The following is a 13,558-nucleotide window of genomic DNA, read 5'->3' on the forward strand; positions in this document are numbered from 1 at the left end:
GAGGAGGAGGAAGAGGAGGAGGAAGAGGAGGAGGAAGAGGAGGAGGAAGAGGAGGAGGAGGAGGAGAAGAAGAAGAGGAGGAGAAGAGGAGGAGGAGGAGCAGCGTGGAGAAAGCCTCAGCATTCTGTTTCTCTAAAGGTTAAAATCCACAAGCCATCGCCACTGAGTCAGTGTAGACTGGTAACGAACTGCCCAGGGGGGTTTCTAGGCATCTTTGCAGAAGCAGAATGTCCCATCTTCGTCCTTTGGAGCAGTGTGGGGTGGGAGTAGGGGGTGGGGAATATTTCAATCACTGACCTTTTGATTAAGAGTCAAGCACTCAGCCCTTGCTCCACTGCACTTCTCCCAAACGATACAGCCTAGGAGACCATATGGTTCTTCTCTAGCACCTGCCAATCACTAAGAGTGAGAATCTGCAGGAAACAACAACAGCCAACACCACAGGCATCGAGCTGGAATTGACCACTGTATATTATAAAGTGTATAAAATACCAAGTAGGCGCGGCCAGCACTGGCCAAGACACTGGAGATTTCTGGAGTGTCCTCATCTCCTTTGGGCAGCCCTGTCCCAAGATGTGGGGACCAGGAAGCTCTTGGCACCCCTCGATCCTCTCCTCCATTGTCCAGGATGGAAAGTAGAGGGAGCAGAGCAGTGCAATCAGTTGGGGGGGCTGGGGGGGCACGGAAATCCACTATCAGTAAGAGCTTCACTTGATATTTTTTAAGCTCAACAAGAGTGTTAAAAGTCCATTTGCGCAAGAAGCAAATGGACTACCTTCTGGAAGGGTGACCTCTGATCCCCTCTTTGACTCTGCTGTCTTGCACGGTCAGGAGCCATTAAGGTGTGATTGAAAGCCTGGGGCTCGCTGCTCTAAGTATTGATTTGACTTGGGGAAGCCCCGCAGGGGTCTAGACACCCCCCTCTTTACTGAGCTTGGTTGGCAGGCTGAGGGAGGAGAGTGACTTAGACCTTTTTGGTAATGTTGTTGTTGTTGTTGTTATGTGCCTTCGAGTTGCCTGCGACTCATAGCGACCCTATGTACAACGGCCCTAAACCCTGCTCTATCCTGTGCCAATCTCATTGCCTCTGACACACCCATCCCGATTACCCTAGTCACTGAATCAATCCACCTCATAGAGGGTCTTCCCCTCCTGTGCTGTCCCTCCACTCTACCAGCATGATGTCCCTCTCCAAAGACCTGTCTCTCCTTACAACATGTCCAAAGTATGTCAGACGAAGCCCCAGAATCCTTGCGTCCAAGGAGCAGCCTGGTTTAACCCTCTCTAGGATGAATCTATTTGGTAATAGGCAGCATATAATGAGCAAGAGACTCTGGTGTCGACCTTGGTAGACCCTGGAATCGAACTCTGAGTCCTGATTCCGCCCCTGTCACGTCCTTTTCCAAGTTACTGCCTGCCTTAGTTTCCTCCTCTGTGAAATGGGGATGATCACAGCACCCATCAGGTAGACTTCTCATGGCCACTAGAATGAGTTCCCACCAACACGGTGCACAGACGAGACCTTGGCTCACGTATGTGCTGAGTCAGTGTCAACTTAAATCCTGAGGGCGTGGAGAAGTAGGCAATTCAAGTCTGTTCGGAAATGCCTTGGAAGAAAGACCAAAAGATCTTGGAAAGCCCTCAAGAACAATGTCAACCGTGCCACATGTAGGTTTGGTGTGCTTTGCTATGCTTTGCTGTGCTGTTGGCTTGGCTTGGCTTGGCTTTGGTGTTTTTAAGTGTCAGCTCTCAGCACCACCATCTCATAGACTTCGTCATCATCATTACGATGAAGTTTATGTGTCATGTTATTTTCTGGAGAATCTGAAGGGCTTAAGCGCGTGCGCGTGTGCACACACACACACACACACACACCCAGTAATGTCATAGCAATCCCTGACGCAGCCTCTAACTCAAAACATACACGAGTCATTAACACTCAGCCACCCTGACGCTTCCGGAATAAGTTCTTACAGGGATAAGAAACTCACCCACCTCACCCACCACTTCGTGAGGTGGCCATCCCATCACTGAAGATTCTGTTTAAAGGTCTTCTTTACAGATGCTGTCAAGGGGGGAAGAGGTGGGAGCAGAGGGGGGTGAGGACAGGTAGGGGTGAAACCACAGGGTTGCATAATTTCGTGAGTGGAGGGAGAGGGTAAAGGAAGTGGGGGAGAAAACATTAGGGACCTGAAAAGACAGAGCGATGGTGGGCATAGTCCAATGATGATAAATTTTACAAAACATAATGTGCGGGAATAGTGTGAATGAAGAATAGTGTGACACACAATGCACATGAACTTTGTAAGCAAATCAATATAAAATAATTTATTTTAAAAAACTATCAACAACAAAAACACTAGCTGATGATGATATATTCATTCAGGTCAGGCTCATATTAAAATCTAGCTGGCTGGCTCTTTGCCGAAGAGCCTGTGAGCTAACGCCTCCCTGCGGATGAGAGTTACAGATGCTCCTTCCTGGAAGGAGGTGCTCTCCAGCTCGCCACAGACATCACTTTCTCACTGTCTGTCAGCTCCTCTGACTCCCAGGGTCCCTGCCTGAGCCTATGTTTTCCCACAGTCACTCTCTTTGGTGGAGAAGCTCCAGCTGCTGTTGTGTGGCCTTGAGTCAATCTACCTCAGCATGATCTCATACAACAAAAGCTGACACTGATTTCATCTTGCTCACAGCAACAATCAACAGTCTTGGTATACCAGCAGTCAGGAAATCAGGAGATGGGTTGCACTGGGCAAGTCTACTGTCAGGGACTTCTCCAAAATGCTGAGAAGCAATGATGACACTTTGAAGACTAAGGTGTGCCTGATTCAGGACACGGTCTTCTCAATCACCTGCTATGCATCAGAGAGCAGGACAATGAATAAGAATGACAGAAGAATTGATGCCTTTGAGCTGTGGTGTTGGAGAAAAGTACTGAATAGCCCATGAACTGCCAAAAGAACAAACAGGTCTTGGGAAAAGTGCAGCCAGAGTGCTCCTTGGAAGCAAAGATGGTGGGGCTTTGTCTTTCATACTTTGGACATGTAGCTAGGCAAGACTATTACTCCTTGGGAAGGGACATCATGCTTGAAAAGTGGAGGGTCAGCAAAGTAGAGGAGGACCCTCAATGAGATGGATTGACACAGTGACTTCAGCAATGGGCGCTAATATATCAGATGACAGATGATGAGGACGGCACAGGATAGAGCAGGGTTCAGGTCAGCTGTTCACAGTGCCACTACGAGTTGTACTCCACTCGACAGCACCTAACAACAATAATCTTTACCAGAGCACAATCCGGTGGACTTGTCTGTGAACCCCAAGGTGAACTCTCTGGCAGTCCAAGCACATGAGCAATTCCTTGAGAGAAAACAAGCAATTTCCTCCTGTGCCATTTACAGTCTCAGAAAACCTGTTAGAGGGTGACCTAAGAGTTGGATCAGATATGATGGCATTGAGGTTTTATTTATTTTTAATCTTTATAGGAGCACATGGCAAGGTCTTTATTCCTTGGGGGCTGCTGGTGGGTTCAAACTACTGACCTTTTAATAAACAGGTGTTTTAACATTATACCACCAGCATTCTTCGTTGCTGTTACGTGCCATCAAGTCACCTATAACTCATAGCGACCCTATGTACAGCAGCTCTGAAGCCTGCCCTGTCCTGAGTCAGTCTCGCTGACTTTGCCACACCTACCCCCATTGTCCCAATTATTGTATCTAATCCATCTCATCTGAGGTCTTCCTCTCCTGGGCTGTCGCTCCACCCTTGAGTATGATGTCCTTTTCCAAGGACTGGCCCCTCCTGGCCACGTGCCCAAAGTATGTGAGACCCAGCTTCAAAATTCTAGCCTCCAAGGAGAAACTTGGTTCCCTCACTAAGACAGACCGATTTGTTCTCCAGGCGGTCCGTGGTGCATTCAATACGCTTCTCCAGCACCACTCGAGAGTCCATTTGTTTGGGAATCTCTTCTGTGCTCAGCATCCCAACTGACCCTGTGCCAGCTTTGTTGAATAAAAGATTGTGGTGCGCATCCTGCATATGAAGAAAGTGCCCAAGGGCGCACAGCTGCTAAGTGTGGCTTTGAGCTCCTGCTTCTCTGCGTCCAGATTCATCCACTCTGCCGCAGGAGGGCTGTCTGGATACGTACTGCCACAGCCACAGGTGTGCTAGTCGGACACACATACGTGTCAGAGGCTCCTGGAGCACAGAGGGAGGTGGGGTAGTGGCACCCCTGAAGATACCTTCAGGGGATAGCAGAAAGGCCATTTTCTAAGATGAGAGTTTTGCTGATTAATGATTAATGCTTAATGAATGAGTGAATAACTGAACTGACAGTCATTGGAGGAGAAACATGTTAGCTGACTCCTAAAACAAGAGGAGCTTTCAAAGCTCCAGATGCCATCAAGCTCCTCTCATCTCGTAGCCAGATAGTTCAAGGTTGCTCAGATGATGTGTGGCCTTGGATTCCATTCTAACTCATCACAGCTCTGTAGGACAGAGATGAAATGACTCATAGAATCCTGAAGGCTGTAAACAATAGGCAACATCATGATGTTGTTATGTGCTGTCAAGTTGCCTGCGACCCATAGCGACTCTATGTACAGCAGCTCAGAAACCTACCCTGTCCTGAGCCAGTCTCACTATGTCTGACACACCTACCTTCATTGTCCCAGTCACTGTATCAATCCATCTCATCTGGAATCTTCCTCTCCTGTGCTGTCCCTCCACCCTTTCAAGCATGATGTCCTTCTTCAAGGACTGATCTCTCCTGGCCATGTGCTCAAAATATGGGAGACAAAGCTTCAAAATCCTAGCCTCCAAGGAGAAACTTGGTTTCACCCTCTCCAAGACAGACCTATTTGTGTTCTTGGCAGTCCATGGTATATTATTCTTCTCCAGCCCCACAACTCAACTAAGGCATCTATTCTTCTGTCATTCTTAATCATTGTCCAGCTCTCTGATGCACAGCAAGTAATTGCAAAGGCCATGGCCTGGACTAGGTGAACCTTAGTCTCTAGACGGACATCATTGCTTTTCAGCACTCTGGAGAGGTCCTTGACAGCAGATTTTCCCAATGCAATTCATCTTTAGATTTCCTGACAGCTGGTGTTAAGAGTATTGATTGTGGAGCTGAGCAAGCTATAATTGTTAACAATCTGTCTCTTCTCCATCTATCATGGTGCTGCCAATATGGAGAAAAGATTGACATGTTAACACTTCCATCTTACATGGATCAATGATCAACACCCTTGGCACCAGTCGTCAAGAAATCAAAAGACATGCTGCATTGAGAAAGCCAGTTGTCAAGGACCTCTCTCCAAAGTACTGAAGAGCAATGACGCCAGTTTGGAGATCAAAGCATGCCTGATTTGGGCCATGGTCTTTTCAACCACTTGCTGTCCATCTCAGAGCTGGACAATGACTAAAGAGGACAGAAGAATTGATGCCTTTGAGCTAAGATGTGTATGAGCTTCCCAGAAATCTTTGTGGGTGGCAGTACTTTTATTTTCATTTTATAGATAAGGAAACTGAGGTGTGGGGATAGTAGCTTTCTCAAGACCATGGAGCTGTCAGGGTAAAGGTGACCAGAAGGGTTGTCTTGTGATACAGTTCACCCACGCTCGCTTGGCCACAGGACTCAGGGCACATCAACCAATCCCCTTGCCAATCAGAAGTGCAACCCTTCATTGCCGCCATGAGTGGAGATCAAATGAGGTTCCATGGAAAGGTATTCTCCTGTGCCATCCTCATCCCCATTGACGCACTCGGCTCCACTGTTTATTATCCCCATTTTACCACTCAGCACAGTGTGGTTCCAGCCATCCAGGATGTGTGCAGAATGAATTGGGCATCGCAAAGTCTCGGCACCCAGTCGGGCCTGGCTGCACTTGAGCTACTTTCTGTGGGGGGGAGACACAGCAGTGCCGAGGACCCCCAGAGCGCTGAGAGTAACGAGAAACCCTTCCTCTGGACTGCGCCAAGGACCAAGAACAGGGGACTCAAACGAGTGTGGTGTGCGGCATTTTATGGGGAGGTGAAAGGGTGTGGAAGAGGAGGTAGGGTGAACCCCAGGAAAGAACATAGATAAGACACAGAGAAGGGCAGGTAAGAGCACGTGCATTTGCTGTTTTACGGTATCCGAGCATCTTCTTAGCGCCAGTTACGCTCTCGGGATTATTTATCCTCATGATGCTTAAATTCCAGTGGTAAAGACAGACAATGAGAAGAACATAAATCAAGAAACAAAATGATTCCAGATGGCACCCAGTTCCAGAGCTTATGTTCCAGAGAACATAAATCAGGGCAGGAACTCAGGGCCTTGAAGGGCAGGTTTTTTGAAGAGGGAGCTTTGGAGTGCCTGAGAGATAAAAAGCCAGTCACAGGTGAGCCGAGAGGGACAGTCCCCGCATGATGGAGAAAGGATTAAAGCTGTCAATTATTTCACCTTCTTTGGGTCAACAATCAACATCCTTGGTACCAACAGTCAGGAAAATTGGGAGACATATTGCATTGATCAAGTTCACTGTCAGGGACCACTCCAAAAATGCTCAAGAGCGATGTTGTTAGTTTGAAGAGTAAGGTGCCTGGTCATGGTCAGGCCATGCATGGTCTTCTCAATCACGCAGCAGAGAGCTGGACAATGAATAAAGATGACAGAAGAATCGATGCCTTTGAGTTGTGGTGCTGGAGAAGAGTGGATTGACACAGACGGAGTGACACAGGACAGGGAGGGTTCAGGTTGGCTGTTCATAGGGTCGCTAAGAGCTGAACTGGACAGGACCTAACAATAGTAAGAGGCAAAACTGGACCACAAGGATCAATGAGACTCTTAAACCCAGGCTTCAGCTATGCACTTCTCAAAGGAAGCTCTTGCAGTTACTTTATTTCCAACATGTGCCATAAAATCTTTAATTAGTAGAAATTAGTAGACAGTTAATAAATGTCTAGCAAAGAGGTTTATCCTTACAAGTTACTGCTGGACGAGTCCTTCAAATAAACTAGCACTGTGAAAATGCCTAAGAAAAGGTATTAAAATTTTCAGATTTCTTTACAGCTGCTTCACTATGTAGAATCTTTATGATTTTTTTCTTTTTATATATTCGTGTTTTTAAAGAGCCGCAACTCCAGACGACAATTAACATGGGGTTTTGCTTTTATTTCCAAGTTTGTGATTTTTCTAAAGAGGCTACTTTAGAGCTGTGAACTGTTTCACTGTCTTCTCACTCTCTCTTTTCAGCTCTTCAATGTGAGCGTCCAGGCGTTCCAGAATGTGGTGAGACCTCACTTCCTCCTCTTCTAAAAATCTTGTAGCTATGGATCCAAGGGGGGACACCGGCAAGGCACACTAGGGGAGAGACACGTCAGACACGTATTAATAAGGAGAAAAGCTCAACTCCAAGGCAAACTAGTTATGGTATTGTCTAACTAGAAATATCAAAAGGGGTTTGTTGTTGGATTCCTTCCCCCCCTCTCAAATACAGTTTTCCCTCTAAATGAACATTTGTCTTCATCCTAATGGAGAAATAAAGAAAACTCAAACTTGCTGTCAATTTCAACCCACAGTGATCCCACGTGTCTTACAGGACGGCACTGGACACTGGGGATGCCCTGGGCTGTCACTGCTAAGAAAGCAGGTCAGCGGGCTCTCGCCTTCCTTGTACTGCTGGGTGGGCTCGAACTAGCCATCTTTTGGTTTACAGTCAAGCATAAAGCGTTTATATCACCCAGACCACATCCCAACAAGAGAAGTGATGATGATAATAGTCTCTGTAAAAATGAAAACAAATCGTTCCGATCCAAGATCTATGTAAAGTATTGCAGAGACATGGGATATTTCACCTGAAGAATATCTTAGTTCACACTGGTACATCCTTTAATGTTCCAGAACCCTGTATACTTGGTACTTGTTATTTCAAATTCACTTAATGTCAACGTGCCTTTACTTTTAAAGCACAGGAAAGCTGCCAACACCAAATCAGACAGTAGTAACAAATCTGTACTTTTTTCTCTTTCAAAATTCTGAAACCCTTGTGGTCCAGATGTATTCTGGAACTTGGGGACGCTGTGGTCTCAGGACGATAAAAGGGCATATATCACACGGTGACCCACGGGAGGCTGAGGCGGCATCCCATAGTTAAATACTCATTTCTCAAAATTCACCACAATCCACAGCAGACAGCACAAAGCCGATAAAGATCATCATTAGTTTCATTCAGGACAGGTTGGATGCCAAACAAGAAAAAAAGTTGACTTTTTAGAATCTCATAATTAACAGATGAAGAAGGCTTGTGTATTCCTTGTTTCATCGTGAAAAAAGAAACCTTCCAGAAATTTACCGGCACATTTAAAAGGCAGTAACAGTGAATGCTGACAGGTGTCGGGCCCTGCTGGGGACAGGAAGTGTAAGGCGGGAAGGACAGAGGCAGAAGCTGGGGGGGTCTGTACCGCAGTCTAGGTCACAGAAACAGGGGTCTCTGTGCTCAGCTCCCATCCTGCAGCCGGATCACACTGTGGACACTACCTGCACTTGCTCCACCTCTGGAGACCCCCTTTTACCTCTATGCCATTCTTCCCCTCCCCTCCCTCCCCAGCTTAAGCCTCATATTGTTGGAACTCTGGGGGCTTAGCTGTGCTGCCAATCCAAACGTGGTTAGAATCCACCAGCTGCTCCAAAGACAGGCAGTCTCCTCCCGTGCGATTTACTGCCTCTGAAAGCCCGCTGGAGGGTCAGGTAGGAGTCGGTTCTGACCCGACCAACCGTACACTACAACATGCTTCACAACTCTCCTGGAATCCAGATTTTTTTTTTTTTAAACTTTTTTAGGGAGTTACAAATAATAATAATGGTTGTTCATGCAATCTCCATACACATTCTGCCTTATAACATTAATTAGAAACTGACTCGTGTAATTCATTTACTAAATGTACAATCAACCTCTTATACTTCTACTACTACTGCCTTTGCCTTGACTTACCTGTTTATCAATTTTTTAGTCCCTTTGCCCTTCTTTCACATGCCAGGTAATCATCCAGGAGTGAATCTGTGTGTAAACCTGTCCTCAGTTTTTCATAACAGGAATCTTAGACTAGATTATAATTGTCCATTTGTGACTAACTTACACCAGTTAACACACTTTCCTCTAGATTCACCCATGTTGGGCAGTGTTTCACAAGTGGACTATCACTCTTTAAGTGTTGCATTGTACTCCACTGTGTGAATGTACCAGGTGTTCTTAGACATTTTCTCAGGTTGTTTCCATCTCTTTGCTATTATAAACAATGCTACAGTGAACATAATAGTAACAGTAATGTTGTTAACTGCCAGCCCATTGAGCACAACTCATTGCAACCTATGAACAAAAGATTTGAACCTTATTTACTTACTGCTTCTCTAAACTAACAGTAACAATATCCATATATCTGTTTATGTTGTGGCTCTCACATCTTTTTGGATGTATACCTAATGATGGGACCTAATGGTGGGATTGCTGAATCAAAGAATATTTTTGTTCCCAACTTTTTAAGGAAGAGTAAAATTGCTTTCCATAATGGCTGCACCATAGACCCCCACTAGCAGTGTATCCGAGTTCCAGTCTCGCCACCTCCTCCCCAGCATTTGTGGCTTGAGGTCTTAGTGAACTTTGCTACTGTTGGAGGGATGACGTAGCATCTCATTATTTGGTCTGTATCTCCCTAACAGCTCATAGTGATCTTGACCATTTCTTGTGTTTGCTGGCCATGTGCAGTGTCTCTATGTTCTCTGCCCACTGGGTAACTGAGCTGTCTTTCTCTGGTTGAGGTGCTGGAGTTTTGTGTACATTTAGAGATGGGTCCCTTCCTTGTCAGATATGTCACTGGCAAATATTGTTCCCAGTCTATAGACTCTCTCTTTACTCTTTTGGAGAAATCTTAGATGTACATAAGGATTAAATCTTTAGGGGGTCCCATCATCTACTTTATCCTCTGCTGACTGCATCTTCTATTCTAGTAGATAGTCTATTTAAGCTGTAGATTAAGGCTCCTAAATTTGCCTGCCATTTTCCCTTTGATCTTTATACTTTTAGGTTTTACTTCTATGTCTCTGATCCATCTTGAGTTCGCCATTGGTTTTGTATGTATACTTTTAATCATATCTAACAATTTCCCTTCGATTCCTATTCTGCTGAGTGCTTTTACCTGGAAGGGGGCTGAATTCTATCTAATGTCTTCCCAGCATCAACAGACATGATCACGTGGTTCTTTTGCTTGTTTTTATTGATGTGGTGTATTACATTGATTGTCTTTCTTCTGTTAAACCATTTTTGCATACCTGGTATGAATCTCACATGATTATGCTGATTTTTTTTATATGATACTGGATTCCACTGACTATGATTTTGTTGAGAATTTCTACATCTATTATGAGATGTAGAAAGTCTACATCTATAATGAGAGATGTTGTTGTTGTTCACCGTCGAGTGAAACACGACTTAGAGCAACCCCCTGAACAAAATGCCTGAAGCCCTTCCACAACCATTGCCATTTATCAAAATTCACAGAGTTTCTGGAGGCATGCTGTTTAGGAAGTGGAGGCCACTCTTCCTTCCAAATAATAGGGGATAAGGGTCTTTAATTTTCTTCTTGAGTAGTATCTTTGCCTGGCTTTGTTATCAGGATTATGTTTAAAGAATGAGTTTGGGAAATAAAAATTAAAAAAAAATGAGTTTGGGAGTATTCTATCTTTCTATATTCTCCAATAAATTGAGTAGAATTGATGGCTATGTGTTCCCTCAATACTTGGTAAAATTAACGAGTGAAGCCATTTGGGCCAGGACTTTTTGTGGCTGTGAGTGTTTTTATGACCTCTCCAATTTCCTCTTTTGTAATGTGTCTGTTCAAATATCCTCCCACTGTTCTTTGTTAATTTACGCAGGCAGAGAATTTCTAAAACATTGCCCATTTCCTTTGGATTTTGAAGTCCGCTGGAGTATAGAGCTCTTCATAATATTACAATTACCCTTTTTTGCTTTCCTTAGTTCTGTTGTGACATCACCCAATTCCTACCTTATTCCTGTTACAGTATCTTTTTCTCTTCCTTTGTTAAATTTGCCAGAAGCTTGTCGATTTGATTACTCCTTTCAGAGAGCCAACTTCTAATCTTGTTAGTTCTTCCAGCTGTTTCTGCTTTCTATGTCTCTTATTCCTGCCCTTCATATACCTTTTATTCTGGAGACTGTAGGCTTTGCTGGCTCTTTCTTTTTCTAATTGTCAGAGATGCTGGCGTAAGGTGTTGCTTTTAGCCCTTTCTTATTTTATTGATGTGTTTACTGCTTTAAACTGGCCTCTGAGTACTGATTCTGCTGGGTCCTAAGATTCTGGGACATTGTGTTTTCTTTCTTATCTGTTTACGTTATTACTTTATTTTGAAAAACATGATGATGATATGTGCTTGTGCTCTTCTTTTGGGGTCTGCCCTGCGTGGAGTCTTCTCGGCTTCTTGAATGTGTATTTTCTTAAATTTTCACAATATTTGGGAACTTTTCTTCCAGGAAATCTTCAACTGTTTTCTCTGGAAGGCTTTTGTTTTGTCTCTTCCTGTTCTGGACGTCTGGACTGCCACTCACACTTAAGTCATTCCTCTTGATGATGTTCCAGACGGTTTTTTCTGGTTTAGTTTGCTTCCTTTTCTGATCATTCCTCTAAGAGATTAGTAACAAAGGATTTGTCCTTCCGTCCACTGCTTCAATTCTGCTCCTTTGTTCTTCTAAACTGTTATTTCCGACATTTTAGTCTTCATACTCTGAGTTTCAATTTGCTCTTTTTGTATTGTTCCATTTATTTTATCTATTTGGTATTGCATAGTGGTTTGTTTTTATTATACCCTCTCTATGTCTTCCCCCTCAATCCACAAAAGGCACTTAAATCTCCTTTATTAGGACCAGAAAGCTCCAACTGATTTTCTTCCATAAAAACATGGTTTCTTTCAGTCATTTTTTCTGGTGTCACCTCATCCTGAATTTTTGAGTGGTTTAAAGTTGTGCGTTGCCTCCGAGACTTTGTGACGCTGTCTCTGTATCACTTTGTTTTGAGAGATGTGAGTGAGCCACGTGAGTGTGTCGGGTCTCCTGCTAAGGTGGTACTTCCTAACGCCTCACTGTCTTGTGATGAGTGTGACAGAGGCCCCAGGGGTGTGTACACCTGTCTGTGTGCTGTGTGTGGAGCAGCTGAGGGAGGGCCAGGCGGGTGTTACTGTCAGTAATTCTCCTATCAAGCGGAGCAGGAAGCAGTTATGGCCAAATCTCTGTAGATTAAGTTACAGTTCAGAACGCGACGCATTCTGAAAAATGACCATAGCTGAATGTGTCCTCATAACTAAAATCAAGACAGAAATACGTAAGGATGAACAAGGGTACAACAGACAATCAGTAAGAAAAGCAAAACAAAACCTTTTTAAAATAATCAGTTTCCTCCTCCTCAAAAAAAAAAAAAGGCTAAACTAATCAAATTAAGCTAAAGCAAACAATAAACTAGTAAAATCATAAAGTTTCCATACCACAGATATAAACTCTTCCTGGTCATGCATCATCTCAGACACAGTCTCAGGCATGGAAGGCGAAGATTCAGATTTACACAGAGAGTTGGAAGGTACAGAAATGAGGGAGCTGTCAGGGCTGCTCCGAGGGCTCAGAGCGCTGAGGGCTCTGGACACAGAGTCTAAGCTTTCCAGTGTGTGTCTTTTTGGAGAGGACAGAAGGCCTGATTTGTAGAACTCAATCTTTATTCCATCCCGTCTGTGATGGCCATGGGCTGGCCTGGATAGCAGATTGAAAAACAAAACAGACAGACATTGTAGTAATTTTGCTCCTGAATAAAAGAAATGTGATCAGAGATCTACTTAAACTAATTGGGCTAATTATCAAAGTTATCATTTCAAACGTGAGTAGCCTGCTCAGTCCACGTGTTATTTTACTAATTTAAGCTCCAAATATCTAACTGCTCCATTAGGCCTCTGTCCTTACTGTGTTTTCATTTAGCAAGAGAAGGGCATCAGCTGGCAGATTTATGGTGAGGGTGTGGAGAGGTAGATGGGCTGTGTACATGGCAGCACAGAAGAGGGGTGCCTCATCTCATCTGAGGGTGGGATTTGGGTGACAGCACATGGATTTTTGCAGAAAACCCCACAGGCCACAGAGGAAGAAGTCCACCCTCCTCTTCCATAGAACACTTACTACTTATGGTAAAACAATGTACTTGACAAAAATACTAAGAAGCGTTTTGTAAAAAGCCAAATTCTACTGCTTATAAGACAAGCAGGGTAGGAGGTGGTAGGCAGCATGAAAAGGTTCAGGGAAATTAAGGTACCCATTCCTAAAATGTCTAAAACTAAAGCTTTATAAACGTGGATTAATTCCCACCCCAATTTTTAACATAAACAGCATTTCTTATACATACCGTACTTCAGAACTAAACACAAAGACAGCTTTAATGAAGAGTCAATTTCTGTACCTCAGAAATCACCCTTAACAAAATGAGAGCTATATTACAATAATACACATTTTAAATAAATGCTTAAGAA

The 13,558-nt window shown here is 44.1% G+C and overlaps 1 protein-coding gene across 3 annotated transcripts in view; it reads right to left on the reverse strand.

The window, feature by feature from the left end:
- Window positions 1-7,189: 7,189 nt before the first annotated feature.
- The window catches only part of CEP63 (centrosomal protein 63kDa), a 45,260-nt gene continuing 38,891 nt past the window's right edge, over window positions 7,190-13,558 (reverse strand). For 2 of the 3 annotated variants that reach the window (XM_006883373.1, XM_006883371.1), the window contains one exon: window positions 7,190-7,348. In XM_006883373.1, coding sequence (XP_006883435.1) covers window positions 7,190-7,348 — 159 coding nt within the window. Of the gene's footprint in view, window positions 7,349-12,535; window positions 12,795-13,558 lie in introns of all 3 variants that reach the window. The other variant, XM_006883372.1, reaches the window with a different exon arrangement.

This window comes from Elephantulus edwardii, unplaced genomic scaffold (genome assembly GCF_000299155.1).
Source record: "Elephantulus edwardii isolate Elephantulus edwardi_28Jun2011 unplaced genomic scaffold, EleEdw1.0 scaffold00027, whole genome shotgun sequence".
Classification (NCBI taxonomy): domain Eukaryota; kingdom Metazoa; phylum Chordata; class Mammalia; order Macroscelidea; family Macroscelididae; genus Elephantulus; species Elephantulus edwardii.